This window comes from Panicum virgatum, chromosome 3N (genome assembly GCF_016808335.1).
Source record: "Panicum virgatum strain AP13 chromosome 3N, P.virgatum_v5, whole genome shotgun sequence".
Classification (NCBI taxonomy): domain Eukaryota; kingdom Viridiplantae; phylum Streptophyta; class Magnoliopsida; order Poales; family Poaceae; genus Panicum; species Panicum virgatum.
The window spans coordinates 22,134,094-22,161,569 of NC_053147.1; the positions used below are offsets into that span (position 1 = coordinate 22,134,094).

The 27,476-nt window shown below is 42.5% G+C and overlaps 4 protein-coding genes and 1 long non-coding RNA gene across 11 annotated transcripts; 3 read left to right on the forward strand and 2 right to left on the reverse strand.

Moving 5' to 3' along the window:
• The first annotated feature begins 1,569 nt into the window (after nt 1-1,569).
• On the forward strand, nt 1,570-4,154 carry LOC120665102 (histone H3-8-like). 3 transcript variants are annotated; one of them, XM_039944533.1, is made up of 8 exons: nt 1,570-1,776; nt 1,881-1,906; nt 2,007-2,046; nt 2,656-2,789; nt 2,880-2,957; nt 3,219-3,294; nt 3,768-3,838; nt 3,918-4,154. In XM_039944533.1, the coding sequence occupies exons 1-7, from the start codon at nt 1,677-1,679 to the stop codon at nt 3,815-3,817; spliced, it is 504 nt and encodes a 167-aa protein (XP_039800467.1). In that variant the 5' UTR covers nt 1,570-1,676; the 3' UTR covers nt 3,818-3,838; nt 3,918-4,154. The 3 variants fall into 3 exon arrangements, 2 of the variants coding, with proteins under 2 accessions (XP_039800467.1, XP_039800466.1); XR_005671105.1 differs by having other exon boundaries at nt 1,571-1,776; nt 3,768-3,869; nt 3,912-4,154; XM_039944532.1 differs by having other exon boundaries at nt 1,572-1,776; nt 3,768-4,154.
• Nucleotides 4,155-5,628: 1,474 nt separating this feature from the next.
• LOC120665104 (trafficking protein particle complex subunit 5-like) lies at nt 5,629-10,466 on the reverse strand. The gene is made up of 8 exons (XM_039944534.1): nt 10,166-10,466; nt 8,107-8,195; nt 7,814-7,877; nt 7,281-7,358; nt 6,887-6,963; nt 6,732-6,798; nt 6,540-6,647; nt 5,629-5,931 (listed from the first exon to the last, which is right to left on the reverse strand). Exons 1-8 carry the CDS (start codon nt 10,235-10,237, stop codon nt 5,902-5,904), a joined length of 585 nt encoding a protein of 194 aa, XP_039800468.1. The 5' UTR covers nt 10,238-10,466; the 3' UTR covers nt 5,629-5,901.
• A 1,537-nt stretch (nt 10,467-12,003) lies between these two features.
• On the reverse strand, nt 12,004-14,950 carry LOC120665105 (ABSCISIC ACID-INSENSITIVE 5-like protein 2). Of its 2 annotated transcripts, XM_039944536.1 has the most exons (4): nt 14,649-14,950; nt 13,636-14,460; nt 13,337-13,408; nt 12,004-12,364 (listed from the first exon to the last, which is right to left on the reverse strand). In XM_039944536.1, exons 2-4 carry the CDS (start codon nt 14,455-14,457, stop codon nt 12,284-12,286), a joined length of 975 nt encoding a protein of 324 aa, XP_039800470.1. In that variant the 5' UTR covers nt 14,458-14,460; nt 14,649-14,950; the 3' UTR covers nt 12,004-12,283. The 2 variants fall into 2 exon arrangements, with proteins under 2 accessions (XP_039800470.1, XP_039800469.1); XM_039944535.1 differs by lacking the exon at nt 14,649-14,950 and having other exon boundaries at nt 13,636-14,642.
• A 6,867-nt stretch (nt 14,951-21,817) lies between these two features.
• Nucleotides 21,818-24,998, forward strand: LOC120665106 (ADP-ribosylation factor 2). Of its 4 annotated transcripts, none has more exons than XM_039944540.1 (7): nt 21,818-21,950; nt 22,446-22,606; nt 23,564-23,634; nt 23,823-23,942; nt 24,233-24,351; nt 24,557-24,638; nt 24,733-24,998. In XM_039944540.1, exons 2-7 carry the CDS (start codon nt 22,459-22,461, stop codon nt 24,736-24,738), a joined length of 546 nt encoding a protein of 181 aa, XP_039800474.1. In that variant the 5' UTR covers nt 21,818-21,950; nt 22,446-22,458; the 3' UTR covers nt 24,739-24,998. The 4 variants fall into 4 exon arrangements, with proteins under 4 accessions (XP_039800474.1, XP_039800472.1, XP_039800473.1 ...); XM_039944541.1 differs by having other exon boundaries at nt 21,828-21,950; nt 22,451-22,606; XM_039944538.1 differs by lacking the exon at nt 24,733-24,998 and having other exon boundaries at nt 24,557-24,647.
• Nucleotides 24,999-25,744: 746 nt separating this feature from the next.
• Nucleotides 25,745-27,440, forward strand: LOC120665108. The gene is made up of 2 exons (XR_005671107.1): nt 25,745-26,593; nt 26,685-27,440. It is a non-coding gene; the product is annotated as an uncharacterized LOC120665108 (long non-coding RNA).
• Nucleotides 27,441-27,476: the final 36 nt, after the last annotated feature.

Sequence of the window (27,476 nt, forward strand, 5' to 3'; positions counted from 1 at the left end):
CCTTACCATCGGGGGGGTAGGGTTTAGGAGCCCTAGGTGTGCGGGGTGAGCTGGGATAGCGCAGAGGTCGGGTCTAGCCGCCGGCGAGCCGTCGCTCGTACCCGTCCCCCTATACCCTCAGCTAAGGCAGAGTATTGTTGAGGAGGGGCTAGGGCAACAGGTCAGAGGAAGAGAGACAGGGCGGGTAGAAGGGAGACAGGTGAGAAAAGGTTTGGGTGCTAAAAAATCAGGAATTAGTTAGAATTAGATTTAAATACTTTAAAACTTGTTTAATTTATACGATATCAGAGATGTGTAATCCGATGGAGATGCTCTATTTGGCATGCATCAAGTAGAATGACATAATCCGAGTCTTTTATGTGTTCCCAAAGGCAATGTTGAAGAAATGTCTCTACATCCAGAGCATAATAACGATATAATCGATGTTTAGGGTGGATCACCAATTAAAACGATTGATGATGTGAAATGCTTTGGGGGGGGGGGGGGGGGGGGGAAGGGGTACAGTGAACTGTTGGGCTGTGGACTGCGCTGCTACTCTCAGGTCCGGGCTACAGTCTGGCGTGCTCGTGTGTTCTGTGTAGCAGCGACCTCCTGAGTTTGAACTCGCGCAACGTCTCAACAGTCGCCATGCCTGTAATGGCGTGCGTCATAAAGGTCTCCGATGCAGCCACATGGGCGAACGGCTCCCATCACATTTCACATGGAACCGAACCGTCAAAAATCACTCAAGAACCCCTCCCAACAAAAGAATAAACGTAAAACGTGAGGGCCAATCGGGAAAAACGTACTCCAAGTCCCAACTTCCACTGCCAGTGCCAACCAAGGGTAACCTAACCGGTGGGAACCGGTCCGGTTTGACTGGTTACCGGTCAAACCGGTCCGGTCCGGTTCCGGTTCCGGCCGGTACCCAACCGGCCAAAATTCAAATTTTAAATTTGAATTCAAAAAATGAAAAATTTCCAAAAAATTCCTAAAAATACTTCAAGGTGTGATGAATCTAATGGTGTCAAATTTTCTCAAAAATTCATTCATTTAGTATAGTTTGTGAGAATTTAAAGTTAAATCAAAAAAAAAAAAAAATTGGGCCGGCCCATGAAGGCCCACCGATCAAACCGGTCAAACCGGCCGGTAAACCGGTCAAACCGGTCGGTAAACCGGTAAAACCGGCCGGTAAACCGGTTGCACGGGAGCGTTTGAATTTCAAACCGGTCAAACCGACCGGTAAACCGGTAAAACCGGCCGGTAAACCGGTCAAACCGGCCGGTAAACCGGTCGGAACCGGTTGCACGGGAAAATTTGAATTTATTTGAATTTAGATTTGAATTCAACCGATTTCCACCGGTTACCGACCTAACCGGTCCGGTAAACCGGTACCGGAGGACGGCGGTAACCGGTTTCCGGTTGGGAAATAAAACCCTGGTGCCAACTGCCAAGCAACGCACTCCCCCAACGTTCGGCACGCCAGGAAACCGTTGGCACTCCGGTAGCGCTACCAGCCACCGCGCGAGGACATAATTGTGAATAATTAGGACTTCAGGGTCCTACCCAGAAAAATGCCACGGTCCCCAACCATTTCCTCGTCCTCCCCCGTACAACTCCCACCGTCCGCCCGAGAGTTCGAACCAAAAAAACCCCCGCCGCCGGGAGGGACAGCGCGAGGCCCGCCGTCGGGCGCGATGGCTCGCACCAAGCACGCGGCCGTGAGGAAATCCAAGGAGCAGCCGAAGAAGAAGCTCCAGTTCGGGCGCTCCCCGAACCGGAGGGCGACGCCGACAGGTAAGCCCGCTCCCCGCGCCCCCTCCCCTGCCTCGCGAGCGGACGCTGCCGCCGCTCTACGCCCGTGGCGCCGCTAAGCAGGTCTTGTTTTCCTTCTTTTGCAGGTGGAGCGAGCACATCGGCGACTCCGGTGAGTGCGTGCGTGCGGGGATTGCTTCAAGTCTTCTTTGTTTTTTGTGTGCCTTTTTTTGGGGACTGATTCGTCTTGCAACCTGTTCGATGGAATGCAGGCAAGGGCTGCAGGGACCGGGGAGAGGGCGGCGGCTGGAGGTGAGGATCTCCCTGTCTTTGTCGAGTTCGGGCATTCCGGCGCGTAGTTAGCGCATTTCAGTGTTCTTCCGTTGTCGGTTTCTCATCTTTCTGGGGGATTGGTGGGTTCGGAGGTGTTCCTCTGAGGTTGCCAAGAGGGTGAGCACGCACGGTGCACCGTTTCGCTGGATTCTTTAGTTTGGGGGGGTGTAGCTTAACCTATCATTAGGTATTTTGGTTACTCCATTGCCTTAGAACTGTTGCTGAGAAGCGGGTTTTTTTTAATGCTTCTCCCAGTGTTGTCATTCTTGATAAGGAGTTGGGTTAGCAGAGTTTCTTCAACTTGTTGGTGCCCTAGGTCTCTATTGCCTTAGAACTGTTGCTGAGAAGCGGGGTTTTTTTAATGCTTCTCCCAGTGTTGTCATTCTTGATAAGGAGTTGGGTTAGCAGAGTTTCTTCAACTTGTTGGTGCCCTAGGTCTCTATTTTTGTACCAAGATGAGGGCTAATCTGCCAGTTCGACACAATGCCACATGAGTGTCTCGATTTTGGAATCGCTATCTTGTTTGCTGTTCGTAATATGTGCTGTTCACTTTTGTTTTTTTTTTCTCTCTCTCTCTTGGGGAAGCAGGTACGGCAGGGCGGCAGCAGCAGAGGGTGAAGAAACCGCACCGTTGGAGGCCAGGGACTGTAGCGCTGCGGGAGATCAGGAAGTACCAGAAATCCACCGAGTTGCTTATCCCCTTTGCACCATTTGCCCGTCTGGTGGGTGCAGCGTGTACTTGTCCTCCCCATAAAAATGGGTTTGGACTGCAGACTGTCTGATGGTAGATATTGCTTCTGATAATTTTGCAGGTGAGGGAGATCACTGACTTCTACTCAAGGGGGAATGTAACACGCTGGACCCCGGAAGCTCTCCTTGCGATACAAGAGGTCAGCTATACCTAATTTTGCTCCATTGTGAGCTTGATGTGCTTAATTAGATTGCCCATAGATAATTTGTTGTCAGGTCTCTTAATTGGTATGGTAATACCACTATAATAGTTTCAGATTGTGACATTTCTGAGTGATAAATTCTTCACTGTTAAATCCCTTGTACCTAATTGCTCTGGTTAATTAAGAGATTTAGATTGTGAGGTTTGGGTACGTCGTGTACCTTTTGAATTCTCAGGTTGTTTTTCTTCTTGTCTGCAGGCAGCAGAATTCCACCTGATAGATCTGTTCGAAGTGGCAAATCTTTGTGCCATCCACGCCAAACGTGTTACTATAAGTAAGTTGTCACTGATTGGAGACCTTTATTAGCTTGCATTCTTTTCACCAAATGGAAATGTGTGTAACAACATCAGTTACATGATTCTTTGATGATTGTGCTGATATTGATTTGGATCAAATGATGTTTGACATAATGAGTAGACATAATGTTTAGCTAGTTTGTGCAGCGTGCAATTGTCAACTTTTTGAAAGGCCATTACTGTGTGATTCTCAACAAAATTATCAGCGAATAGAGTAAATATATTAGCAACCGTTGGCTAAGAATTCTCAAATTTCAAGGATGAATGTCAAATGTTCTCTGAAGTAAAAAAATGTGGTTTTCCAATCCGATTTATTGCTGCATCTGGAATTCGTTATGCTTTCCTTTTGTTATGGTAAAAATCATACCAATGAAGAAGTGTTTACCTTGTGTTTTTCTTTTGTTATGGTAAGAATCACAACAATAAAGAAGTGTTTACCTTGCTGCCGCAGTGCAAAAGGACATGCAGCTTGCAAGGCGTATCGGTGGAAGGCATTGGTGAATGGTGATAGACTAATCATATGTGTTTTTGGACCGTACTACCTACAGCTTGCAATCCAGTATCGGTGGAAGACGTTGGTGAATGGTGATAGACTAATCATGTGTTTGTGGACCCTACTACCTGATGTAGGACATGAAATATGTGTCGTTGGCCTTAGCATCTTCATGTAGATGTATCTTAATCCAGTAGTGTCATTGAAAGTTACATATTTCAGGTAGCGTTCCAAGTATTCAGACTGACGTATCGTCCATGTGCCTATGCCCTATGATACGTTTTATTCAGAATGTTACTCGGATGATCTGTTACCATATTAGAGCAAAATGCTGTGAAATTGTCATATCTGTGTGGACAGACTATGTGGCAACTTTGGGAGGTCAGAGGGTGCCTTTTGGGATAGACGGTCATTCTGGCTGTAGTTTACATTAATCCTCGAAGGTGTCGAACATCTGGATATTGTCTCTGTAACTCTGTTGAGTTTGAGAGGGCAGTGGTTTTCGCCTTGTCTTGGTTCTTGTTCAACCCACTCGCTGCTTCAGCGAGCCTATATAGATTGAAGAAGCTCAACATTTCGGCGTATATACTCTGGGAATTTCCCCCCTTCGATGTTCATGGTTTACACATGACCTGTATCTGTTGCCTAGTAGTACCGAACTCTGCAGTCTGGAACGAAATGCATGCTGGAACGCCAGACCAGGACCAGCAGAACCGCGATTGCAGGGTTACAGAAAGCAATGAAGGTGAGTACAATTACTGAAAGTCTGAAATACACCATCTGGAGAATACGAAGCAGCGAGTGCAGAATTTGAAGGAGCTGAACTTAAGTCTGTGGTCGCGCATCAGAAAGAACATGTAGCACTGTAACTCTAATATATCTATATCTATTGACCTATTGTGACCATGGTTCCTCCATCTCTTCACTTGCCATCCATAGTCTCGTGTTGTTGTTCGGCCGGGCTGGGCTGAAAGGAAAGGCGGGCGCGAAAGCACGAGCCCGCGGGAAGCGTCGGTTGCGTCTGTGTGCGTGACTATGGCACGAATTCCTCTCCTTTCATTATGTCGGTCATCCTCTCACCCATGGGCCGTGGCTGATCTGGTGTTAGTCAGGTCCCAGGAGAAGCATGCTTGGTCAGGTTTATCTGTGTCCTTCGATTTGGTGGTGCTGTGGTCTGTGGAGGCAAACACCAGATTTGAATTCAGATTCTCTGATGGCTCCTCCTGACCACCGACCTATATCCACAAATTTGAAATCTGATTCCTGAGGAATCACCGAATCAGACATACATTGAATTAGAATGCGTATTATTATAAATCAAATATTACACGAGTCTTTTCCATGTGAAAAGCTCAACCTTGCGTATGCATGCTCTTCTCGTCATGGAACGGATAGTTTGCATAAGCCATTTCGCACATGGCTGATTTCCGTGCACTGTGATGGATCTTGGATTCAAACTTTGCTTTCCATGGGGAGTCCAAGATCACCCAATTCAAACATCAGAGCTAGAAGTTACAGCCATTTTACCAATTCGCAAATAAACCACAAGCAATCTTTTGAAAACTCTAGAAACGGACAGGACGCTGACTTTTCACAATGTTTGAATTGCACTTTGATCAATAAAAATTAGCGAATTGGAACACTCAGAAAAAGATAGTAAAATAAGTGAAAACTGGACAGATTTTTTGACAATCAGCAAGACATGGGAAATGAAATAAAGTAATTCGCCATTACTTCAATCTATTTTCTTCAGCACACTGCACCTAAATGGATATGTAAGAAATATTTGGCAAATCAAAGGGAAAATAGAACTATAAGGTGACTTGTCAAGATGAAAGATTCCTTTTGTATAATTTTGAAAGTCCAGGAAAGGTATCTAATACAGGAGCAGATTTGGTAGACAAAGCAATGCCTTACATTTAGAATTTCAACAAGAATGATGAAGCCCCTGCAATCCCACCATCATCACTTGTATTCTCCAACTACTATTACATAAATCAAGTACAAGAAACCACCAAACTACCCTGTAACAATTCACCTCATAAATAGACCATAAAAAAGAGCTTTGGTGTACATAACCATAGCTTAAAGCTCAGCCAAGTCTTGCTTCTCGGTGTAAAACCTGAAAAGAATATATTTACATCAACTTATTGTAGTATAGCGCTATAGCTCAACAAATAGATGATACTGTAAAATGCATGTGGTCACATTTCTTGACCATGGACCCATAAATATGCATTGAAGTTTTTCAATAATGGTATATGTTGACATCTGGAACCAAATATCTTTAGTAAGGGAGAGAAAAATGTAGTGGCTTATAGATGAATAAAATAATTTAGTTTCAGCAATGAGCATACTAAAAGTTTAAGATTCATGTCAATATCTGACAAAAACATATCATAATAGACTAATATATTGAACGCAATTAGATGCAAAAGTGTTTAGACAAAACTTAAGAGTTGGTTTACTACAGTAGGATTTTTGTGCTGTGACTGAATTTCAGTTACTGGCAATAACCAGTCATGACAATAATCGGTTGTCCAGCAGTATAATGCCTGATGATGCATGGTCTTTATTATAGAGTTATCACTAATAAGAACAATAGTGATAAATTTAGCAATACCGTAAAATTATCTATTCATTTCTAAGTCTAGTAAAAAAAATAGCATACACATCATTCACGTGCAACAGAACTAATAGCCTCAAACAGTACATACAAACTTCTCCTACCTCCTCAGCAAACTTAATCAAGATTGTTGTCCTTGGCCTTTGCTGGCCTTCAATCGGCACAAAGTGTGCAGTAACTACTGCAGGAAAGCCAGCATTATCTAATACACCCTACAAAAAATACAGAATAATTTGAAATATTGCTCAGGTCAAATGATAAGATCAATGGTTGGGGATGAGAATTGGAAAACCTACCTTTACAATTCCTGCAACAAAGGCTCCGCAGTTGAATGCTCCCATATCTTTTGGAACCGAAATGAACCTGCCAAAACAGGGGGGGAAATTATAATTTCACATTTTAGACGTATAGGAAAAATAAAAATATTGTGAAGTCTTCCAAGGTATCAAACCGGTTAACAAGAAGCTCCTTTTCACTAATCATGTATTCATCTTCATGCTCTGTTCCCTTCTCAAGTGAGTCAGCCACCTGGCAACATAAGAAACCAAATCAGCAAATAAGTCAATATTTTCAGTCAGAGTCTACCTAGTTTTCAGTTAGAGTCAAAGGTCAGTTTTGCGGCATGCAGCAGGCTATTGCTTGCTCATGCCCAAGTCTTAGGATGCTACTATGGCCATTATCTTTGAGGTTTGCTAGGTATTTCTATGAAGGGATAAACCAGAAAACACTGCATTGTTCGCAGCAATTCCTCGCCAATAGCAAAGGTCAAGGAACACAAAAGATGGTAATCACTCAATTATGAGATCGAATAGGAATCAGAAAGACAATCACCAGTAAAATATTACCTTTCCAAATAGGACCTTCCATACAGTGCTGTGAATGAATGATAAAATCCCCAGAAGTCGTGTTTCTCGCCTATTCCCCTGAAATAGTAACTCAAAATATTTACAAACATCACTACCTCAAAATGAGAGAAAAAAAAAGAGGAAAAGGAACATGATGTAGATATATAGTAAAATGGAGATTAATTCTTAAAATATGGAGATCAAAACTTGAAGTCTTTACAGATATAACAGCATGTGAACATTTCATCCTATATAGTTAGTTAAAAAGATGAGCTGATGCATTGACACTACAACAGTTATTATTCAATTAGTTCATGAAAATGCAGTATTTTTATACTAAATGCACACTGCTTGAATATCCATATGTGATATAGCAGATTTGAGCTTCAAAAAGTAACTTCTGTTTCCATTTTTTTTAAAAAGAAATAAGACTATAAAATGTTATTTGGAAACATGGAGCCAAGAAAATGTTTGATTTCAGCCTTTTATAATGCTAAAGTATATAGTGCGAGCCAAAAAAACTGGTACCAAACCTTCTCTCTGTGACAGAGAAGTTCAAGCACCCTTGCACCAACAGCATAACCAGCATCCTCCAGTCTGAGCATAAAGCAAAAAAAAATGTAGTCCAGATGAATTTATAGGTTGATGGATAAAATTTATAGAACAAATTATATCATCTGGGCATAACATAATAGCATGTGGTAACTGAGAGGGCTGTACCACATATAAATCAAGACAAGTTTGAAAAAAAAAAGGTAACTTGGCAGCAAATAGTCAATTAAACTTGCTACAAATTCATCAGACCAATAGACACAATAGAAACTACCTCCGCTCCAGCTCCGCAATGTTGTCAACTTGTGTTTGGTTGTACTGAACCAACTCTGAGAACAAGAACGCAAATGCACTCAAACTGACCTACAGATGATAAAACTCAACTGAGTATATAATGCAATAAAAAATGCATGAGAAAAAGCAATTTTCCTAGTTGCAAAATAGAAACCCTAGAATACCAAGCCCATGATTAAAGCTTATCATAGTTTCTGACCACTCAAATTGCAAAAATTGTCAACAATTAAAGAGTGTTGTACAAAAGAAATAAACAATAACTCCCTGACCGTTAATAAGCATGTTCCCGAGAAACGTCAATGCTAAAAAGAAGAATGACAAAAAATGTTCTTTTGTACTATAGTGACCACATTTAGACACTGGATGCAGTGTAATAGGATGGGTCTCGGGTACTTGAACTTGGTGACTGGGTCAAATGGCACTTTTGAGGAGTCCTTTATTTTGCCCCTGTGTATATGATAGTTTTGAGGGTCCTTTATTTTGTCCCTATGTATATGATAGTTTTGAGGGTCCTTAAACATGTTCACTTATCCTTCTTTTAATGCCTATTCCTACTGTCCTCCACCATGAATTTGGGCACTGAGATCATGATACCTGGCCAGTGACAAGGCTGGTGAGCCCAGCCAGAAAGCTTCGGGGTCATACCAAAAAGCCAAAAAGGCCTTATATTTTATCTGGCTGGCTTTGAGAACCTACAGTTCCATGCCACCACCAGCAATTTCATAATAGCAAATGGCCTGCATCAATGTGATAGTCTGGTAGGCTGGCAGTATGGTGTCGCAGTTGTTAATGGAATTAGATTAAGAGAAACTAGGAGAATTTACTCTCAATCCTTTCATTTTAAGTGTTCTTCAGTCACTCTTATAAGCTCCACCTTTTAATACTTTTAGTTCATTATCCTTCTTTAAACTTCACTTCAAGCTGGGTGGGTGGAGATTATTTCAACGTGTTGGAACTTGGAACAGATGAACCGAGTATGCAGCATGATTAACATTTCTGTGCCACTCCAAATTCCAAAACAAAACTGCTCCCCTATGATCCAATGCTTTTGTATGAACAAAATGAGCTCTATGGAAATTAACTTTCTAATAAAAATCTCAAATTCAATAAAAATGCAGCTCCGTTCATCTAGAGAACACATTACTGTAGCACACATTCATGGAGTCATGGTGCTGTTCCGTATAAGGTTTAGAAAAATAGTGAGGATCCTAATTTAGAAAACAACCATTAGAAATTGAGATGTTTTTGCTTCCCATTATACGAACTCTGTTTGCAACTGAATTTGGCCATACTAGAATGACAGATAAAAGAAAACATAATCCCATCTTTATTGCTACTTTGATTACAAGCAATTTCTACAGTTTAGGTCCACTTCAATGAACTTCAGAAAATAACCATAGGAAAAAAGACGACATCTGCATTTTTTTATATCTGACTAGTACGAATGTTCTCCCTCTAGTCCGAAATAAAGTTCGTTTTAAAATGTGTGCAGTTCAACTAAATTATCAATATGAAATAATTAGATATACAAGATGGAAAATGTTAAAGATACTATTTGTCTAAAAAATCCTTCAATCATAATGTAATTTTACTTGGTTTACAGTTAAGCTGCAGTAGAAATTAGGGAGGATCAAATTTGTGTTTTGAAGTCCATTCTGCTTTAAAAGACAACACTTATTAGTGACAAGGAGTACAAATGAATTGAGAAAAATTCAAGTGATTGCTACCAACAGCATCAAATTATTCAGTGGACCAATTGTCTGGCCACTGCTTGAGCTAGAATGGTCAAGAGAAATGGGGCAATTCATTAACCACGGCTCGGGCAACTACATCTCGCGCAACAGCTCCCACAATCCCGCGAACCTTGCCAACAGATTACAGGTTAACACAACCTCTGGGAGAGCAACGAACTGGAAGGGATCACCTTTCCAGTGCAGTGGGGATGCTCTGCCCGAGGAAGATCTACATCACGAGCACGGATCCAGGGCGGCCGCGCGTGTGTAGATCTGAAGGGAATTCGGAGCGGGGACTGCGCGTACCTCCTGCCTGCCGCGGCTGAGGGGCTTGTCGAGGACGTTGGCGTACTGCTTCGCCTTCCCGACGCCGATCATTTTGTCCGCTTTCACTCGCTTCAGCCGGTTTCTTGGGAGGGGGAGTATGAGGAGGGGGTGCGGCGCCGGTGGTGGGGAGAGAGGAGCAGGCGCTCCCGCGTAGGAGGGGAACGAGGCGCGATGGTGAGGGCACCCCGTGCGCGAGCGGAGATCGGAGAGGAGAGGAGAGCAGAGGGGAGGAGCTCGACTCAAAACGAAAGGATCGATTGCATCTAGGGTCAGATACAGTAAACAGCACCTTCAAGTTGATGAATCCATCTTTGTAAAACAAAGTTCATGAACGAATTCGAACATACTTTTTGAAAAAAAAATCAAATATGTTAATAATATGAATCTGATCATTCACATCTGGAGTCAAATTTTGATACCATGCGCCGTCGAATGGTAAATTCATTTTTCTAGGGAAATTCTCTTTCTAAAACTAAATAATATTTAGATATATGGAAAAACATATAAAAAAAACGCGGCCGGTGAAACGGTTCCCACCGTATTTCATTAAGAGGAAACGACAACGGCTTCTCCGGCCACAGAAAAACCTCTCGAACCCTGACCCATGCCTATAAGAGTCATGCCTTGCGGTGAGCACAGCGAGGGAATTTTTTTACCTGCAGATGGAAATTCGCCCCAACCAGGATTATTTAAACTCGTGACATGCGGGATGCCAACCGACTGCGGAAAATATATCAAACTAATATCAGGTTAAACTTATTTAAATGGTACTAAAGTTCAACAATCAACATTTGGAACAAATATGCAATTGATATTTTAATAAAAATCAAGTTAGTTGAATAAAATTATAGCATTTTTGTGAAATAAAATTATAGCATTGTGAAAATCTCAATTACTACAAGTAAATGTAATGGATCGTCAAACTGCTAGCAAGTAGCCCTCTCCTCGTGTCCCTGCTTATTGCGTGCGCTATGTTTGAAACTTTTGTTTGCGTGTGACCCGTTCGTTGCTGTTCTATAAACGTTCCTTCTTACTAAAATTCATGCATGGTAAGTTCTAAAAGAAATGAATAAATAAACATAAAGATTAGTGTTAAACTACTTAAAGGTCCGTGCATCACAACTAGCAAAAACAATATTTATTCCCGTAACCAATAGAATGTACACATCCACTAGCTAATTTTAGCTACGATGAATCCAAACAGAATCTACGCTAATCAGTTAATGAATTAGCTGGGTTGATCCAAACGGGATCCAATTCCAGCTAATCAGCTAATGAATTAGCTGGACTGATGTAACAACTGTGAATAAGAACAGACATCACATAAGTACAGTGAATTGGCCGTTGAAGACACTCCACACTTAAGAACACTGATCTTATGGTGGACATTATGGAGAAATACATTCCGCTGCGCAATTTTAGTTAGACAATACATTATTAGGAATAGATCTGTACCATCTCAATCAACTAAAGTTTCAGCTGAATGAAAAGCTAGAGACCAAGAGATCAAGAGAAAACAGGCTTTTCACATGGACATCGATGGGAAATATCAAAACTTTGCCAAAGCTGGAAGAGCCAAGAGAGGAAACCAGGATCAGGCGATCGCCGGTCGCCGCTTCTAAACTGCTACGAATTACAACTCCAAAACGCACGAAACGAAAAAGGGTTAGTAAAAAAGATTACACCTATACAGACATCGATGGACAGTGCGAATTGGGAGAGGCACTGGCTGCCGGATTGTTCTTTTTCTTCCGAACCTGGCAAATGTTAGCTGAAAGTGATGTGCAGGTGTTCATCAGGTCAAACACAATGGCCTGTACCGATGAAAAGCAGTGGGCGACAGGTACTAGAATACTGTTCCAGTTTGAGAAAGCTCTCAGAACTTAAAACATGTGTCTAGAAGATTTACATTCTGGCAAACGCCTCGGTAATGATCAGCCCCAGGACATGCTACCAATCTACATACACTGGACCACCGGGCTGTGAGAAGCTATAACCTCAATCTATCAATTGTTTCTAACCCAATGAGGCAAAACTATATAAGTAGAACCTTTGTGTAATGTACAAAAGTCACTGTGAGCATTGTCACCATCCAAATCAAAAGGCAGCCGAGCTTGTTCGCCTGAGCTGGTGCTTCGGTTCTGGAGGCAGAGCAGAGCTCAATATCTCATCAAACTCCTGCAAGTAATGTGAAGTATAGGGACCCCCAACAAAAAGGCAATGTTAGCAATGATATCAACATGAATATAATGCAAGAAAATATTCATAAAAACATTGCATGCAATTAAAGTACTACCATTTACCCACTGTCAGGGGGGATTAATTCACGCTGCCAAAATTTGATGCATCACCACAATAGAAAAGGAGCATCACAATCTCATTGCGCTAGGCTTAAAAACGAAATGGATTGTGATGTCATAACATTGTGAAATAACAAATCTGACCAGTGTGAAATCAGATAAATAGTATAAATATGACTGGAACAAATTTCTCAAGACAACCCATGGATCCAATGCTCGGCAAAAAAAAAACTCTGTTTTTGGCAGTCAAAGCAAAGGTCGAGCAATTTGATATAATTATATGATGCAACAGCAACCCAATGCCCATTAGGTTCTTTGGATTTATGGAGGTGTTCCTGTTGCAAACCTCAATACAACAACAACAACAACAACAACAACATAGCCTTTTTTCCCAAGCAAGTTGGGGTAGGCTAGAGATGAAACCCGAAAGAAATAAGTTCAAGGTTCAGGCACATTGATAGCTTGTTGCAAACCTCAATGATGAGGAAAAATAATTCCCCCCCCCCCCCCCCATGTAGCACTGATTCATGATTTAAGATGCAAACCCAAACAATATGAGCAATGCCTGGTTGGCTAACTTCAAAATCGTTCATCCAAGACAGCATGAAAGAGTAGTAACTGTAGGAGGTCATCCGGTGGAGATAAAATGTAACTATTGAGCACCAAATGTTTTTAAAAAAACTGAAACGAATAAATTGTTAACGTAGAACAAAGTCTTGCCCATCTGAAGAACAGTTTTGCAAGAACTGAGAGTTTAATATGAAGACATAGTAGAATGCTTTTGTTGATACCCTCTACAAAAAGAATGAGAAAAGGATAATAAAATTACAATAATAGGAGATAAAAGTACCTTCTGCTTCTTTAGTCTCTCATTCTCCTCTTCTAGATGGGAAACCTTGTTTTCAAGCTCATTAGTGTAAGCCTACCAAGCGCAATGCATACAGTCATGAAATTGATAACTATACGTAGAATGAAAAAAGAACATCCCATTGTTTAGCAGCTTTCATATCCTAGCTAAAAATTACAAAATAAATACCAAAATCCATGCCTTCAACATTTCACGAGGCCTTCATGTTGAAATCAGAATGTCATAACAAGCAATAACATTAGGTACAGAAATTAGAGATAAACAGGATAACAGAGGTAGACCTGCTTTCTGGCTCTTGATCGTGCAGCTGATTCCCTATTTTTTATCATCCTCTTCTGCCTTCTTTCAATCACCTTATCTACTACCTCCCCTGAGGCACCACGCTTGCGCCCAGGTGTTTGAGGGTCCGAAAATGCACCAACTGTTGGCGAAGTAATCTGGCCATCCGAGTAAATTGAATCCAACATAGCACCTGTAGCAACAGATAATGGCTGGGGAGCCAACTGACTAGCCATGTATGAACCCACCAAACTCGGCTGACGGAACTCCAAAGCTTGTTGCTGGTACTGCTGCAACCACTGTGCTCCAGAGTTCAAACCAGAAGTGCCACCCGCCACAACATCGCTCCCAACTGTATTCATATTACTCGGCAAATCATCCGAATCCTTCATAAGTCCTTCTGAAACAACCCCAGCTTTAACCAAAAAGTCCTCAAGGGTCATCTCCCCAAGCGTTGGCTGCCTTTCCCGCCTGTGCCGACCACTATCCGTAGCACTGGTCTCTGGTCCATCCTGGATACCCTTCCACACCTCATCAACAGTCTTCTTGCTCAGCTGCGGAGGCATCATAATGCTCCCTTGTCGCTGCAAGCTCGATGCTGGATCAGGCTTGCCTATGACAGTGCCATTCGGGTCTATACCGTCAGGAAGCACGCTCTTCAGGAGCTCATCAAAATTCATGCTAAGCAATGGCTCTCCTAAATGGTTCTGCACCTCATCCAGGGTAAGGTTGTATAAGGATCCCTGTCTTGACAAACCCTGAACCTGCCCGTGTTGCGCCGAGCCAGCACCACCGCCTCTGCCACCTCCAGCCTGTGATGCCATTGCCTGGATCATGAACCAGGGGCGGACCCGGCACAGGATATGGGCGTACACATGTACACCCAATAATTTTTGCAAAAAAATCGAAGTCAGTAGATAAAATACATGGTCGGATCCGAATACAAATAACATACTTTAGGGGTTTGGGCGTTCGATTTCGCACAGCAGGAAGGGAAGGGAATGGGCGGGCATACCCTTGTCGGATGCTCGTCGCCGGCGAAGCGCCCCACGAAGAACGGGCCAAGGGCCGCGCCACTCGCCCTGTCGTCGCCGCTAGGAAAGGATGGCCGATACCGAGAGAGAGGAGAAAGAGCCGGAAATAGGCGGTCCCTGCCCCCTATGCAGATGGGGAGCGGCGGCCCCCGACTCGGCGCCGCACCACCGCCGGGATTCGGCCGCGCTGCCACTGGGCCTGGCCGTGATGGGAGTCTGGAAAAGAGGGATAGGAATGGCCGAATGGAGAGAGAGGGAGAGAGAGAGAGGAGAAGAAAGACACAGAAGCAAAGAGGGAGAGAACCGGAGAATTTTTTTTCTAAAAAATTGTAATTGCTATTTTCAGAATCAAGTAAATTTAATTTCGTGTATATTGAAATGTATGCAATTTCATTGATACTTGCTCCATTCTAAATTATACTTGGCCATTTAAGTTTTATTCTAAATTAAATTTATCTAACTTTATTTAAATATTCACGAAAAATATATTGATATTTACAATATCAAATAAATAAACCATCAAAATAACTTTATTGTCATGGACAGACTCTCCCGGAGTGACCGCCAGGTGGGCCAGGCGATAGGAACGGCTAAAGCTACAAAAGGAAAGGACCGTACGCTGGAAACGGCATCGAACAGAACACACGACATAGTCATCTTTCTCCTCAAAATTCTGTCATCTGTGTCTCTTGCTTTTCTTGATCCCTAACCATAGTTCTTGCTATTCCCTACCCAATCCCTCTAATCCTTCTACAAAATTGTATCAAATACTCTTGCTATTGTGATTTGGAGGTCTAGGACCATAACAATTGGTATCAGAGCTATGTTCCATTCAAATCCGCCCAAAATTTCCCCCCAAATTGAATTGAACCATGGTGGAGGTGGCGGATCTCTGCTCTTCGGTGTCGCGGATGGAGAAGTTGCGGCGATTGAACAAGATCCTAGATCGCATGAATGGCGTTTCCTTGGAGTCACTTCCGCGACCTCCGCCCCGACCATGCTGGCCACGACACCAGCTGCGTCCACGGCTGCACCGCCAACGCCAGCAGCATCCTCGGTCGCGTCCACGACTACTTCACCGAAGTCCTTCACCCCCGAAGCCGACCACGACCCCTTCATCGCCGCGCGCCACCACCGTGATTGGAGTTTCGACGCCCCCGTCCTCAGGTACAGCATCGGCGCCCTCCACTCCGACCTCGGCGCAGGTCGTCACCACCGGCGCGTCGGCTCCTTCGCCTACAACCGCGGCCGCCACGACGACCAGCGCTGTCTGCACCAACTCGCCTTCGCCGATGGCTCCACCGACCTCCACTCCGAACAAGAACGACATGGGCACCGACTCTTTTGCTGCCCGTGATGCATCCACATTGAGGGCAGCGTTGCATCGTCCTGCTGCAAGTCGACATCGATCCCATCAATACCCTCTCCATCTCAGGTTGTGCCCTCAGCAAGCGTTGTTGCAGTTTCCAAGAAACTGCCCAACTCAGCCCCTGACACCCAGAAGGTGTTCGATGAAATGGCGCCTCAGCAGACGGTGTTCTTGGGAGGTTTTCTTGACTCTGCAGACCACGACCTCGGCACTGTGACGTCCACCCTTCATTCCTCCACGGTGCCTCAGAACAGAACAGCGGCGAATGATGACCTCGTTGCTGCTCTGACCATTGTGCTGGCCGCACCAACGGCATCAGCGCCCACCCATGTCCAGGCTTCACCAAGTGAAACAAATGGCTTCCTAAGTGCTGCGCCGACATCCACACCAGCACTAGTTGCTCTGGGTGCAGAAGAAGAGGCCCCCACCATCTCGCCCGCAATGGCTTTGTGCTCAATTGTTTGCTCACTTGACGTTCACATGGCTTGCACACTTGAGATCAAGCCAACAATCAGGTACATTACCAATACCATTGCTGAATACTCAATTGGTGTTGTTCATGATGCTTAAAAGATGTTTGGGAGAACCATTGCTCTGAATCCATTGCCTACTACTTTAGTCAAGGGACCAGGACCATCTATTTGGAATCCTAAGAAAATTGACATTGTGCTAAAACCCCCATGGTCACTATGTCTAGCTGGTGCTAGCTCCAAGGTTGATTTGGTTGACATTAGGTGTGCTTGTGATTTTACTACTCTAATTTCATCGTTGCTATGGCCGATCAGAGGGACAGTAACACCTTGCTTAGACTATTACCTTGGCCATGCTTCAATTGTCATACATTGGTTATGCAGTTGGGAAAAGTTGTTGCCAATAATGTTTTATTATTCGGTCAGTAAGTGCAAGATGAAGCTGCTAACTGATGGAATCGGAGAGATTCTTATTCTTATCTACACAATTGGTGGGTTTTTGTTAGATCAGCAGTTTGAGCAACTATCTCAATGGGACAGTAATGGTTTCAGTCCTAGAAATGTTAGAGTGCAAGGAAATTATTTCATACTCGACAAGCTGCCATCAGGGAAAAGAGGTGGTTTAGGAGGCAGCAAGGCTGCAAGGAGCACAATGGTTGAGCTATTATGGAGTTGCAATAGAATCGGAGCTCGTAAGCTATTGGAATGTGGCAACAACCAGCCTGGAAAATACATTCAGTCCATGTCTTTGGCACTACAAAAAACAGATTTTGTCTTGAGTGATGCACTACAATTGCTGTTTTTATGGTCATCACCTCAAATCAGAATGGCAATTCTGCATTTTGATGCTGCAGAAAAGGCTATTGACAAACTGCAACTGCGAAGCAACATCTTGGATTTCACAGAAGAACAGCAAGCTGATTTGCACAGACCTGAAATTCATTGAAGCGAGATATAACACAAAGCTGAAAAATGTACTGCTGAGTGATTGTGCACTTGCATGTGGTCCTAGTAAGTGTTCAGAAGTTAAGAGCTTAATCCACACAAAATTGGGAAATGCTTGCAGCTGTTTCCTTGATGATCGTCATGAGATTGATAAACACCCAGTTCCTTTTGAGGGGAAAATCAAAGTTAAGCAGTGCAATAATTCTCACAAGACAAAGGAAGATTCAGTTCGGTGTAGAACCTATTTGGACATGGATTTCAGATCTGCATCAATTCAAAAATTCCTTTGTTTCCCTAAAGGCCTTGGAAGACTTATTAATGAATGGCCTGCATTGTCCACATTTGAAGCTGATGGAAAGCCTTTTGATTGTGAAAATTGCTGGCTGGGTGTCTGACAGTATGGCAACATGTTTATGGAGAGTAGGCATCCATGATCAGGATTGGCATTTCATATTGTGCTTCAGAATTATTTACACATCAAGTGCATTGCAGCTCCTACTAGTATCGATGCGACAACAAAGACATGAATCAACCAGTTCATTGGTCAGCCCTCAAGTCATGCATTTTGCCATATTGTATGCAAAACTTATGAAGGTGTGTGTTGGAATTTCTAGTGCTCTCGATGTACCTGAACATGCACTGGGTGCTCACCAGTTATGAAGACATTCAGAGGCAGCACTTCAATGGGTAGGAGCAATTTCTTGCTATGGTCTGCAGCAATTTCCTAAAATTGTTACTACATGGATTTCTTTATATGCATGGGTGATTCTAGAGTTGAGATGTTATGGCCTCGAGTTGACTTCTATTCTGTGGAGTTATATGATTCAGGTCAATGTGAACTACAAGAAAATATTGATGATCTTCAGTTGGGTGCAATCTATAGATGCAAGTGGTTCATCATTTCCGTGGCTCTGGACTGACAGTGTGAGCTCCTTGTCAACCAAGTTAGTGCAAAGCTACAGTGCAAGATGACACATGATTTGAGCAGCAGTAACTCTATTCGTCGGCAATGGTGCAACCACTTAGTGATAGCAATGGTAATGTCACTTGGGAGTTGTCAAGGATCAGTGCCGGTTGTCATCTCTGTTGGGGCTAAGGCGCCATGGATTGAATTGTTCGCTGAACAGCATCAAGACCGATCAGTGGAAGGTGAAGCACTGCTCCAAATTTCCATGGGATCCCGATGGTTGCGGCTTGAGGGCAAGCCACATTTCAAGCGGTGGGGAATGTCATGGACAGACCCTCTCGGAGTGACTGCCAGGTGGGCCAGGCGATGGGAACGGCTAAAGCTACAAATGGAAAAGACCGGACGCTGGGAACAGCATCGAACAGAACACACGACGTAGTCGTCTTCCTCCTCAAGACTCTGTCCTCTGTATCTCTTGCTTTTCTTGATCCCTTCTTGCTATTCCCTACCCAATCCCTCTAATCCTTCTACAAAATTGTATCAAATACTCTTGCTATTGTGATTTGGAGGTCTAGGACCATAACATTTATGCTTTATTTATATAGTAGAATTAATTTGATGTTATAGAAACTTATGCGTTTTTTCTATAAGTTTGGTCAAACCTAGATGAGTTTGACTCAAAACAAAGATAAAACAACACGCAATTTTTGAATGGAAGAGTAGTTGATTTGATTTTCCAATGCCGGAAAATGAGTTGTCTCTTCCAGAAAATGAGTTGTCTCTTCCATTTACACTCATCATTGTTGTCCTACACCACGTGAATGAATTACGTAACTAAACTACATGATTTTATTCAAGTTCATTTGTAATAAAATCATAGACTTGCAGGCACACTCTCAACTTCAAGAAGATCCAATTAAGCACATTTAGCAACATCATGCATATATGTATTGAGTATGTACTTTGTATTTTTCTTATCAGCGGTAACGTCACTACTAGCATTAGTGTGGGCACGGGGAGAGGGCTCCCTAATTTTTTTAGAAAAATAAACTGCATCTGCACTCGATTCGCAACTCTTGCCCTATCAATATCAATCGAGGTTGGGTGGTGCATGTAGGGGAGATGTTATCGAACGAAACAAGAATTTGGATGATGGATCAGGTTTCGCAAAAAAGAAAGTGACTACTAGACTACTCATCACATATAATCATTGCTAGCTGGATGGGAAAGGAAAATTTTGGATTTAATTGCTCAATCAAGCTGAAGAATATCGTAAACAAAACATGTCCTCAGGAAAATCATCAAAGAAAGCGAGATGGAGTACCAATGGGTGAGAGTGGAGTGTACCACGATGAAAATGAAGAAAGAGATATTCTTATAGGTGTCTTGGCATTACATCATGGCGCAGTCGTCCGACGGACACATGATCTCGTTTGATTTTTTAAGAAGCTATCACATCGAATGCTCGGATGTCAATTTGAATGCTCTAATGCCAACTCAATATAAAACTAATTGCATAAGTTGCAATTAGAGCTCTAGATGAATCTATTAAATATAATTAATACGCAATTAGCAAATGGTTACTGTAGCAATTAATGATCAATTATGAACTAATTAAACTTAATATATTCGTCTCGTGATTAAGTCACGACTTATGAAATTAGTTATATAATAAATTTATATTAAGTACTCTTAATTGATGTTAAACATGTGATGTGATAGGACATGATTTAAACTTAAAAAAGCAAACGAGGAACACTGTGACAGTTTGATGTAAAGTGCCACACAGCAGTTTTGATTGTGACTTGACATGCAAAGTCCGAAAGTTAGAAAAAAATTATTTTAATATTTCTAAATAATTGGTTAGTTAAATTTGTAATCAAAATTGCACCCATGGATCACTAATTGGATTAAATTTGAACGAGGACCTCTTTTATTTTCATTTAATTGATATTATCTTAAAATTAGCTATTTTTTCTACAAATCCAATTGTTTCAGAAAAAATACCTATTGAGTACAAAGAATAGAGGTTAATCCTTCGAATGTTTTGTTTGTTTGAGAATGATATCTGTGTGAGGCCTAAAAAGGAACATACTCAAAAATTGACATGATATAAGGAAATTTCAATTAGTTTGATTCAAGCCCTGTTTAATTCCCAAAATTTTTCGTGTGCTACAGTAACTTCAAACGATTGACCACTAATTAGAAGTATTAAATGTGGATAACTGACAAAACTCATTGCATACCCCCCGGGAAAAATTGCAAGATGAATCTAATTAACATAATTATGTAATGATTAGACAATGTCGTGCTACTGTAAACAACCTCTAATGATGGATTTATTAGACTTAATAAATTCATTTTGTGATTTCCCGTCCATCAGTGTAATTAGTTTTATAATTAGTTTATATCTAATACTTCTAATTAGTGTTGCAAAAATCCTCAAAAAATTTTACCCAAAATTCTTTGGGAAGTAAACATGCCCTCATAATCTATGGTGTAAAGGTAGATTGGTTGATGGTTATTCTAGTTCCACAACTTATAAAGTTGCTAGATGTCGATACCCCATAAATTTGCAATTTCAAACCTCTGGAGGGCAATAAGAACATTTACCGTAGCACGAGTAAATATTATAATAAACTCTAAATAGGTTAAATGTTGAGGTAGATAAGAGAAGAGAAGAGAGAATAAATGGGTTGTCAAGTAAGCCTGCTTCAACACAAGAATTAAAAAATTTATGAGAAAGACGAGTGGACCATATATTAATGATGAATAACTAAGATCAGTTTCAGTTACATAGACCGAGAGCTAGGTAACTATGCCAGATGAGTTTTCTGGTGATGAAACTCTTCTCACATCTCATGAAACTTCATTCTTGTCTCTCTTTGCCATGTCAGCATAATTAATGATATTTAATATTATGAATTTTTTTTATAAAACTCCATTAAAACTAGGTTAACTACTAGTACTATTTGAGAAGTAGGCTGTAAAAGTTTCTATAGCCAGCAGCTGCTTTCGTTGCTGCCGGTGCCCCTACTCCTAGCTGGTCCCACATGCTGCGCACCTAAGGCCCTGTTTGGTTCTTTGTAGTATAAGTAGCACAAAAATTTTGACCAATAATTAGGGTTACTAAATAAAGTCAATTTATAAAACTAACTCCCAAACCCTGCGCTACTTCGCGAGACGAACCTAATGAGGACTTTGACCGCACGATTAGAGGATGTTTACTATAGCATCACTGTAGCCAATCATCGATTAATTACTGTCATTAAATTTATCATGAAAAGTTACACTCATCCGTGAAAAAGTTTTACAAATAAACTTTGTTTAGTACTCCATGCATGTAAAATTCTTTTTTCGGGAATCGTGTGCTATGATATGATAGGGAAATCAAACAAGCCCAAATTCGTTGGGCCCACCTGCCCGTGACCCATGTCCCACTTCCTCCTATATATTCACTTCCCCGTGCCCGACGCCTCGGCCTCCCTCCGCCTCCCCCATTCCTCTTCCCCAGTTCCCCTGCGATCCGGGGCCGCACCCGCAGGGAGGAGAAGCGATCACCTGATCACCAGGGCGACGCCTCGCGATCTCGGTAACCACCATTTTCCCACATCGATTCTCCATTGGGACTCGTGGCCTTATCTCTTGGTCGATGTGAGCCCGCTCCCAATCACGATGGGTTTCTCCGATCCGGTTCGCGGCGTTTCTGCGCGCCGCTGCGATCGGCTTAGTCTGCTAGGTTTGCGGATCCGGGGAGCTAAATCGCGTAGTTCATTGATAAGTTTGGTCGATTTGGGGAATTTATTCGAGGAATCCGGGTGTGTTTGACCGCCTCCGCTCGATTCAGCTTCGTTCCGACGCAGCGCAGGTGCTCGGGAATCTCGGGGCGGTCTCCTCGCTTGTGGCCCCCCGAATCTGATCCGTTCCCGCGCTTTGCATGCGTCGTTGCCGCAGATCTGCGTGCTGGTGGCATCGGCTCCCGCGGATCTAGTTGCGGTGGCTTTGTTTCTGCTGATATTGTCATCTTCGGAGGCTGTGTGGATCTATGTGCCGACTGCTCACGCCTTCGCTTTCGTTTCTTTCTCAGCGCAGGAGCGGAGATGGGGCTCACGTTCACGAAACTGTTCAGCCGCCTCTTTGCCAAGAAGGAGATGAGGATCCTCATGGTTGGTCTCGACGCGGCTGGTAAGACCACCATCCTCTACAAGCTCAAGCTCGGCGAGATCGTCACCACCATCCCCACCATAGGTACGCCTTTCATCCCTGTGTCTTGATTCACTACTGTTATACTTGCTTGTAATGTTAACTGTTGGTATTTTGGTAGTGCACGCAGTCTTGAATCCTTACTCTAGTTTGAGCCTTGGACTATGTGCTACGTAGCCTTAAGGAATGTTCTATTTTTGCATGACAACAGATACCCTTTGAGGAAAGTTCCTTTCGAAACAATGGTTTCGCCTGACTTAATGGTAGATAAATATTTTAGGATCTAGTTCACACTTGATATTTACTTGAATATTTGTATAAGTGAATCTTATTTTAGAATTTGTATGCTAGGTGATGCAGAATGCCTACATGTTTCATCTCATATGTTGGCTTTCTGAATTTTCAGTCTTTCTGTGTCCTGTATGTTGACTTTCACAAGGTACATAAGCTATGCCAGATAGATGATGATTAAACTACTGAGATGTCAGCCTATTGTTTTGCATTGAACCTTTTAATAACTGACCTGAAATTCAATAGGTCGTCCATTAGATAACTTGTCAGCACTTTCTGTAGTTATGATGATACAAATTTTGCGCCAGCACTTTCTGAAGTGGTGATTCAAATTTTGCACCATTATTAGCATTCAGAAGATAGTCTTCGTAGCATAGATTTTTTTAGCATGCTGTCATTTTGACTATTCCTAATTAAGCTGTTGAATAACTATAACTGTTTCCAAAGTAAATTTACCCCTCTTTTTCAACCTTTCGTTGTTCCAATGACCAATGGATCGCTCATGAGTCGCTGAACATCTTTTACTATTATTATTGGTATCTGGTTTATTCATGCTTAATATCGCTTTTAACGAAGATATACAACTCCCAATTAAAGTTTTGACTATGTTCTGTTGTGGGATTTTACCTTTGAAACCCTTGCCTTTGCGATATATCTATCATCGATCTACATTTAAGTACTTACCTAAACTTGCTATCCTTGAAACTGCAGGATTTAACGTTGAAACTGTTGAGTACAAGAACATTAGCTTCACTGTTTGGGATGTCGGTGGTCAGGACAAGGTAAGAAATTCTGTGACCTTTTTTCTTTTGGTCATGATACATTTTATGCATGCTAGGTGCTGCTAATTTTCTGTGTGCTATGACATAACTTGTGTAATAGGGAGTCATACATGAAACTGTGATGTGATATATACTTTTAACTTGGCATGTACTTGTGGTCTGATACTTTCTTTGTTTCATTTTAACAGATCAGACCCCTGTGGAGGCACTACTTCCAGAACACCCAGGGCCTCATTTTTGTTGTGGACAGCAACGACAGAGAGCGTGTTGTTGAGGCCAGAGATGAGCTCCATCGTATGCTGAACGAGGTATTACTATTTCCTTGCAATAATTTGAAATAAGATTGTCAAGTTGTTACAGATGCATATGGCTTCATATTCTGTGGCAAAGATCAGCCAAGTACTTGTTTACTAGTTTTTAATCTTTTAGCCTTCAGTAGAGTGCAACATATCACAAAGATTTAGGAAAATTATCTTACACTGAGGAAAGAAATTGTGTATCACTTTCCTTGTTTTAGTAGTATTGTTTGAAGAAGTTTAGTTCTGACAACTTCACGTATCTATTGATTAGTGACATTGTCGTTGTTCTATAATGACAGGACGAGCTCCGTGATGCTGTGCTTCTGGTATTTGCAAACAAACAAGATCTTCCTAATGCCATGAATGCTGCTGAAATCACCGACAAGCTTGGCCTGCACTCCCTGCGCCAGCGGCACTGGTATGTATCCTATATCTCTGAAAGCATGTGCCGGCACAAATATTTATTATTGAGAGGAATTTTGTGTTGGTACAGATAGGAATAGTATATGGTACAACATTTTTTGCATAAATTGAATATTTAAACTTAAACACCAAATATTCTTAGAATGTATGCTGTGGCTCCTTGATAATTAAAGCTAACATGTGTATCTTTACAATTTCAGGTACATCCAGAGCACATGTGCTACCTCTGGTGAGGGTTTGTATGAGGGGCTTGACTGGCTTTCGAACAACATTGCCAACAAGGTATCTTAGCAGAGTTGCTTTTCATTGGGTATCTTTGGTACTTACACCAGAAATGGTTTCACATCTGACCATTTGTTGTTTAATTTCTCTACAGGCTTGAGGCATCTTTGGCAGGGCTCCAATCAATGAAAATACTTTGGATGTTGGAGCGCATATTGCCTTTACCATACTGCTATGCACTATATAGTCGTGACTGTGACAGATAATGTGGGATGTTTTTGGGAGGATAAGGCTCCTTTGGCAAAGGAGCTAGTTATCAGATGTTTTCGTGGGTATTGTTAATTGTCCGCGCTTCTGTTTTTGTATGTGCAAGGTATACTGTGTCGCGCTGTGTACCCTTCAGTCTGAGGCGTTGTAGCATCCGACCTCCCTCTGTCGTAGCCAGGGTTTCAGAAACCGTCCGGGAACCGCCGGTTTCCGGGATTTTTTCCCGTTTCCAGTCCGGTCTGAGACAGTAAACCGGGTCCGGTTTTTTATATTTTAGGCTTCTAAATCCAAAAATACAAAAGTAAATTTTTTGTGCTACTGTTCCGGTTCTGAACAGTACCACCGGTTTTTTAAACCCTGGTCGTAGCTAGCTTAATGATCGCAGTGCTTGTCAGTTTGTTTCATTATCGTATTCCAAACTGGGGGCTCTGGCTGACGTCCTGGCTATACTTCTCCTTCGGGGACGTTTACCCCTGGTCAGGCTCGCATCATATATTTGTATTTTGGCCCTGTTTGGATACTCTAATTCAGTTAAAAGTTGAGTTAGTTTGTAACTCATGACTAACTCCAAACTAACTTCAAAGCAGCAGGTCCATTTTGTACGTTGTACCATCCTCGTCAAGGTCGAAAAGATTCAGTCCGCTGCACGCACGCACCGAAATCTCTCGGGGTAAACGTCGGCCGGCAAGCGATTCTCATCAAAGTCTAATCGTAGAGATGCCCTGAACCAGGCCATAATGTGACGTGAAATTTGGTTCGGGAACCAGGCCAGCGTGGATCCCGCGTCAGGAATCGTGCGACATGATGAGGACCAGTGAAGCTGGTCCCACCAATACCATGGTGGGGCCCACAATTTGCCTGGGGAGACTGCCTCGCGATGGAGCCAGGCACAGGTATCCTGGCCAATCCGGCCATCCTCCTTCCTCAGATTCCCTATTCCTCTCTCTTCCCCGTCCAATGCCGACGGTAGTTGGTATTCCCAGATCCGCGAATCACGGTAGCTCCTTCGGCGAGCAATATCGATAAGCTGAGACGATGCAAGAGTAGGAGATAGAGATGGGAGCTATATCCATGTAACAATGGCGGCTGAGAGAGATGAAACAAGAGGCGGCGATGTGCAGGGAACGTCCTGCAACAATGGCGGCCGGTGCCCAGAAGTCGCCGGGCCAAGGCGTTTTGGTCCAGCTCAATATAGGGAACGGTAATGGTACGAACTTGCCTTTAATTTTCAGACCTAGTTGCTTTTTTAGTTCATCTTAGATGTTGTTGGTATGTGTTTAGAATCACGCAATGGCACATTGGCGATGAGCACGAGGGGGCTCTAACCTGCTACCCTTTCATGAATCCTTCCCTTTTTAACTTCACAAGCTGGAACCAACATGGTGCGTGTTGATTTACTAGTTCCATTTTAGATTAGATATATGAGCAGCAAAACAAGCAGTTGATTGTTTTCTGAACACTGCCCTTTTCTTCCTTTGATTTCTGATTTTTGTGGTAACAAAAAGTTGGTTCAGTATCTAGTTTTCAATACATGGTCATGCAAAAAGCCATGGTGTGCTTGGTCAGGGAGGTGATAACCAGCCAGGGGGGCGGTAGGATTGTCAGGACAAGTGAAATTAATGAGGGAGATGACTGCTGTGGCCGGGCTTCTGGTAATGCAAATTTGATGATGCTACATATAGTTTGAATTCAGAGAAGTTTGGTTCTACCAACAATTGTAGCCAACAAGTATCTTCTTCAGCAGATTGGTAAGCACCTCACGGTGTTTTTGTGTTGGAATAATAAAATGCTGCAATGTTTGTTGTACCTTCTTAATCATCTTGATGATGAATACTGCAGGTGATGCTTCAGTAGGAATTTCTAGAATACCAGATAGTCACATAATGAATCACAGAGGGTGATTATGATGCAGAGACATTTGTGATCGGCAACAAACATGTGCATAAAGCTTTCATGGAGATAGCTGACCACATGAAATTGAAGGAAACTAGTAATGCGAATGGGTACAAAGTGAAACAGATGCAAGTGGCACAGAATATGGCAATGGTTCTGAAACTGATGGTGAAACAAGAGGCAACCTGTTTGGGACAGCCGGGTCTAGTGCAGGTTTAAGTGATTCTGAGTTCTTGAGTTTGAGTGCACCAGATGTGAAAGTAAGGCATCGCAGGCCAGGGATCAAATGATACAGGATACACATTGAGATGATTAAAAGAGAAGATGATGAAAAAATCAAGAAAGAAAGCGAGGAAGACAGTGAAGATGCACCACCTGTGGTCTTGACGACCACAAAAAACCTCAGAATATTCAGCGAAAGTGTTGTTATGGCTGCTATTTGAGGTGTAATTTCAGCAGCAATCCGACATAGGGGTTTAGCTGATTATGAGTGGTTATTTTAAAATGGTAGATGAGTATTTTGGCATTATTGCAGATTCAATTGCCTTGCATCAATATTCAGCAAGCCATTCGCAAACCTTTGTACAACAACTGTCTAGATGTAAGGGTATCAAGAACCATATTCTGTTTTGGTACAAGTCTTAGTTGCAACTGTTTTAGTGTTGATGGTAAAGCTGCCCTACGAAAATGTTTTTGTGATTATCTACATCTCGGTTCCAGCCATTTGGGTTTTCTGTA

Excerpts from the sequence above, each read along its gene's own strand:
- LOC120665104 (XM_039944534.1), bottom strand. The coding sequence starts at position 10,237 with ATGATCGGCGTCGGGAAGGCGAAGCAGTACGCCAACGTCCTCGACAAG. Across the intron at positions 7,878-8,106 it reads ATTGCGGAGCTGGAGCGGAG|ACTGGAGGATGCTGGTTATG; the intron begins GTAGTTTCTATT and ends CTTTATGCTCAG. Across the intron at positions 6,648-6,731 it reads TTGTTGCAGGAATTGTAAAG|GGTGTATTAGATAATGCTGG; the intron begins GTAGGTTTTCCA and ends TATTTTTTGTAG.
- LOC120665102 (XM_039944533.1), top strand. The coding sequence starts at position 1,677 with ATGGCTCGCACCAAGCACGCGGCCGTGAGGAAATCCAAGGAGCAGCCG. Across the intron at positions 1,907-2,006 it reads CGAGCACATCGGCGACTCCG|GCAAGGGCTGCAGGGACCGG; the intron begins GTGAGTGCGTGC and ends GATGGAATGCAG. Across the intron at positions 2,047-2,655 it reads GGAGAGGGCGGCGGCTGGAG|GTACGGCAGGGCGGCAGCAG; the intron begins GTGAGGATCTCC and ends TTGGGGAAGCAG.
- LOC120665105 (XM_039944535.1), bottom strand. The coding sequence starts at position 14,586 with ATGTTATTTGTATTCGGATCCGACCATGTATTTTATCTACTGACTTCG. Across the intron at positions 13,409-13,635 it reads GATCAAGAGCCAGAAAGCAG|GCTTACACTAATGAGCTTGA; the intron begins GTCTACCTCTGT and ends TGCGCTTGGTAG. Across the intron at positions 12,365-13,336 it reads AGAGACTAAAGAAGCAGAAG|GAGTTTGATGAGATATTGAG; the intron begins GTACTTTTATCT and ends CATTACTTGCAG.
- LOC120665106 (XM_039944538.1), top strand. The coding sequence starts at position 22,459 with ATGGGGCTCACGTTCACGAAACTGTTCAGCCGCCTCTTTGCCAAGAAG. Across the intron at positions 23,635-23,822 it reads ATGTCGGTGGTCAGGACAAG|ATCAGACCCCTGTGGAGGCA; the intron begins GTAAGAAATTCT and ends TCATTTTAACAG. Across the intron at positions 23,943-24,232 it reads TCCATCGTATGCTGAACGAG|GACGAGCTCCGTGATGCTGT; the intron begins GTATTACTATTT and ends CTATAATGACAG.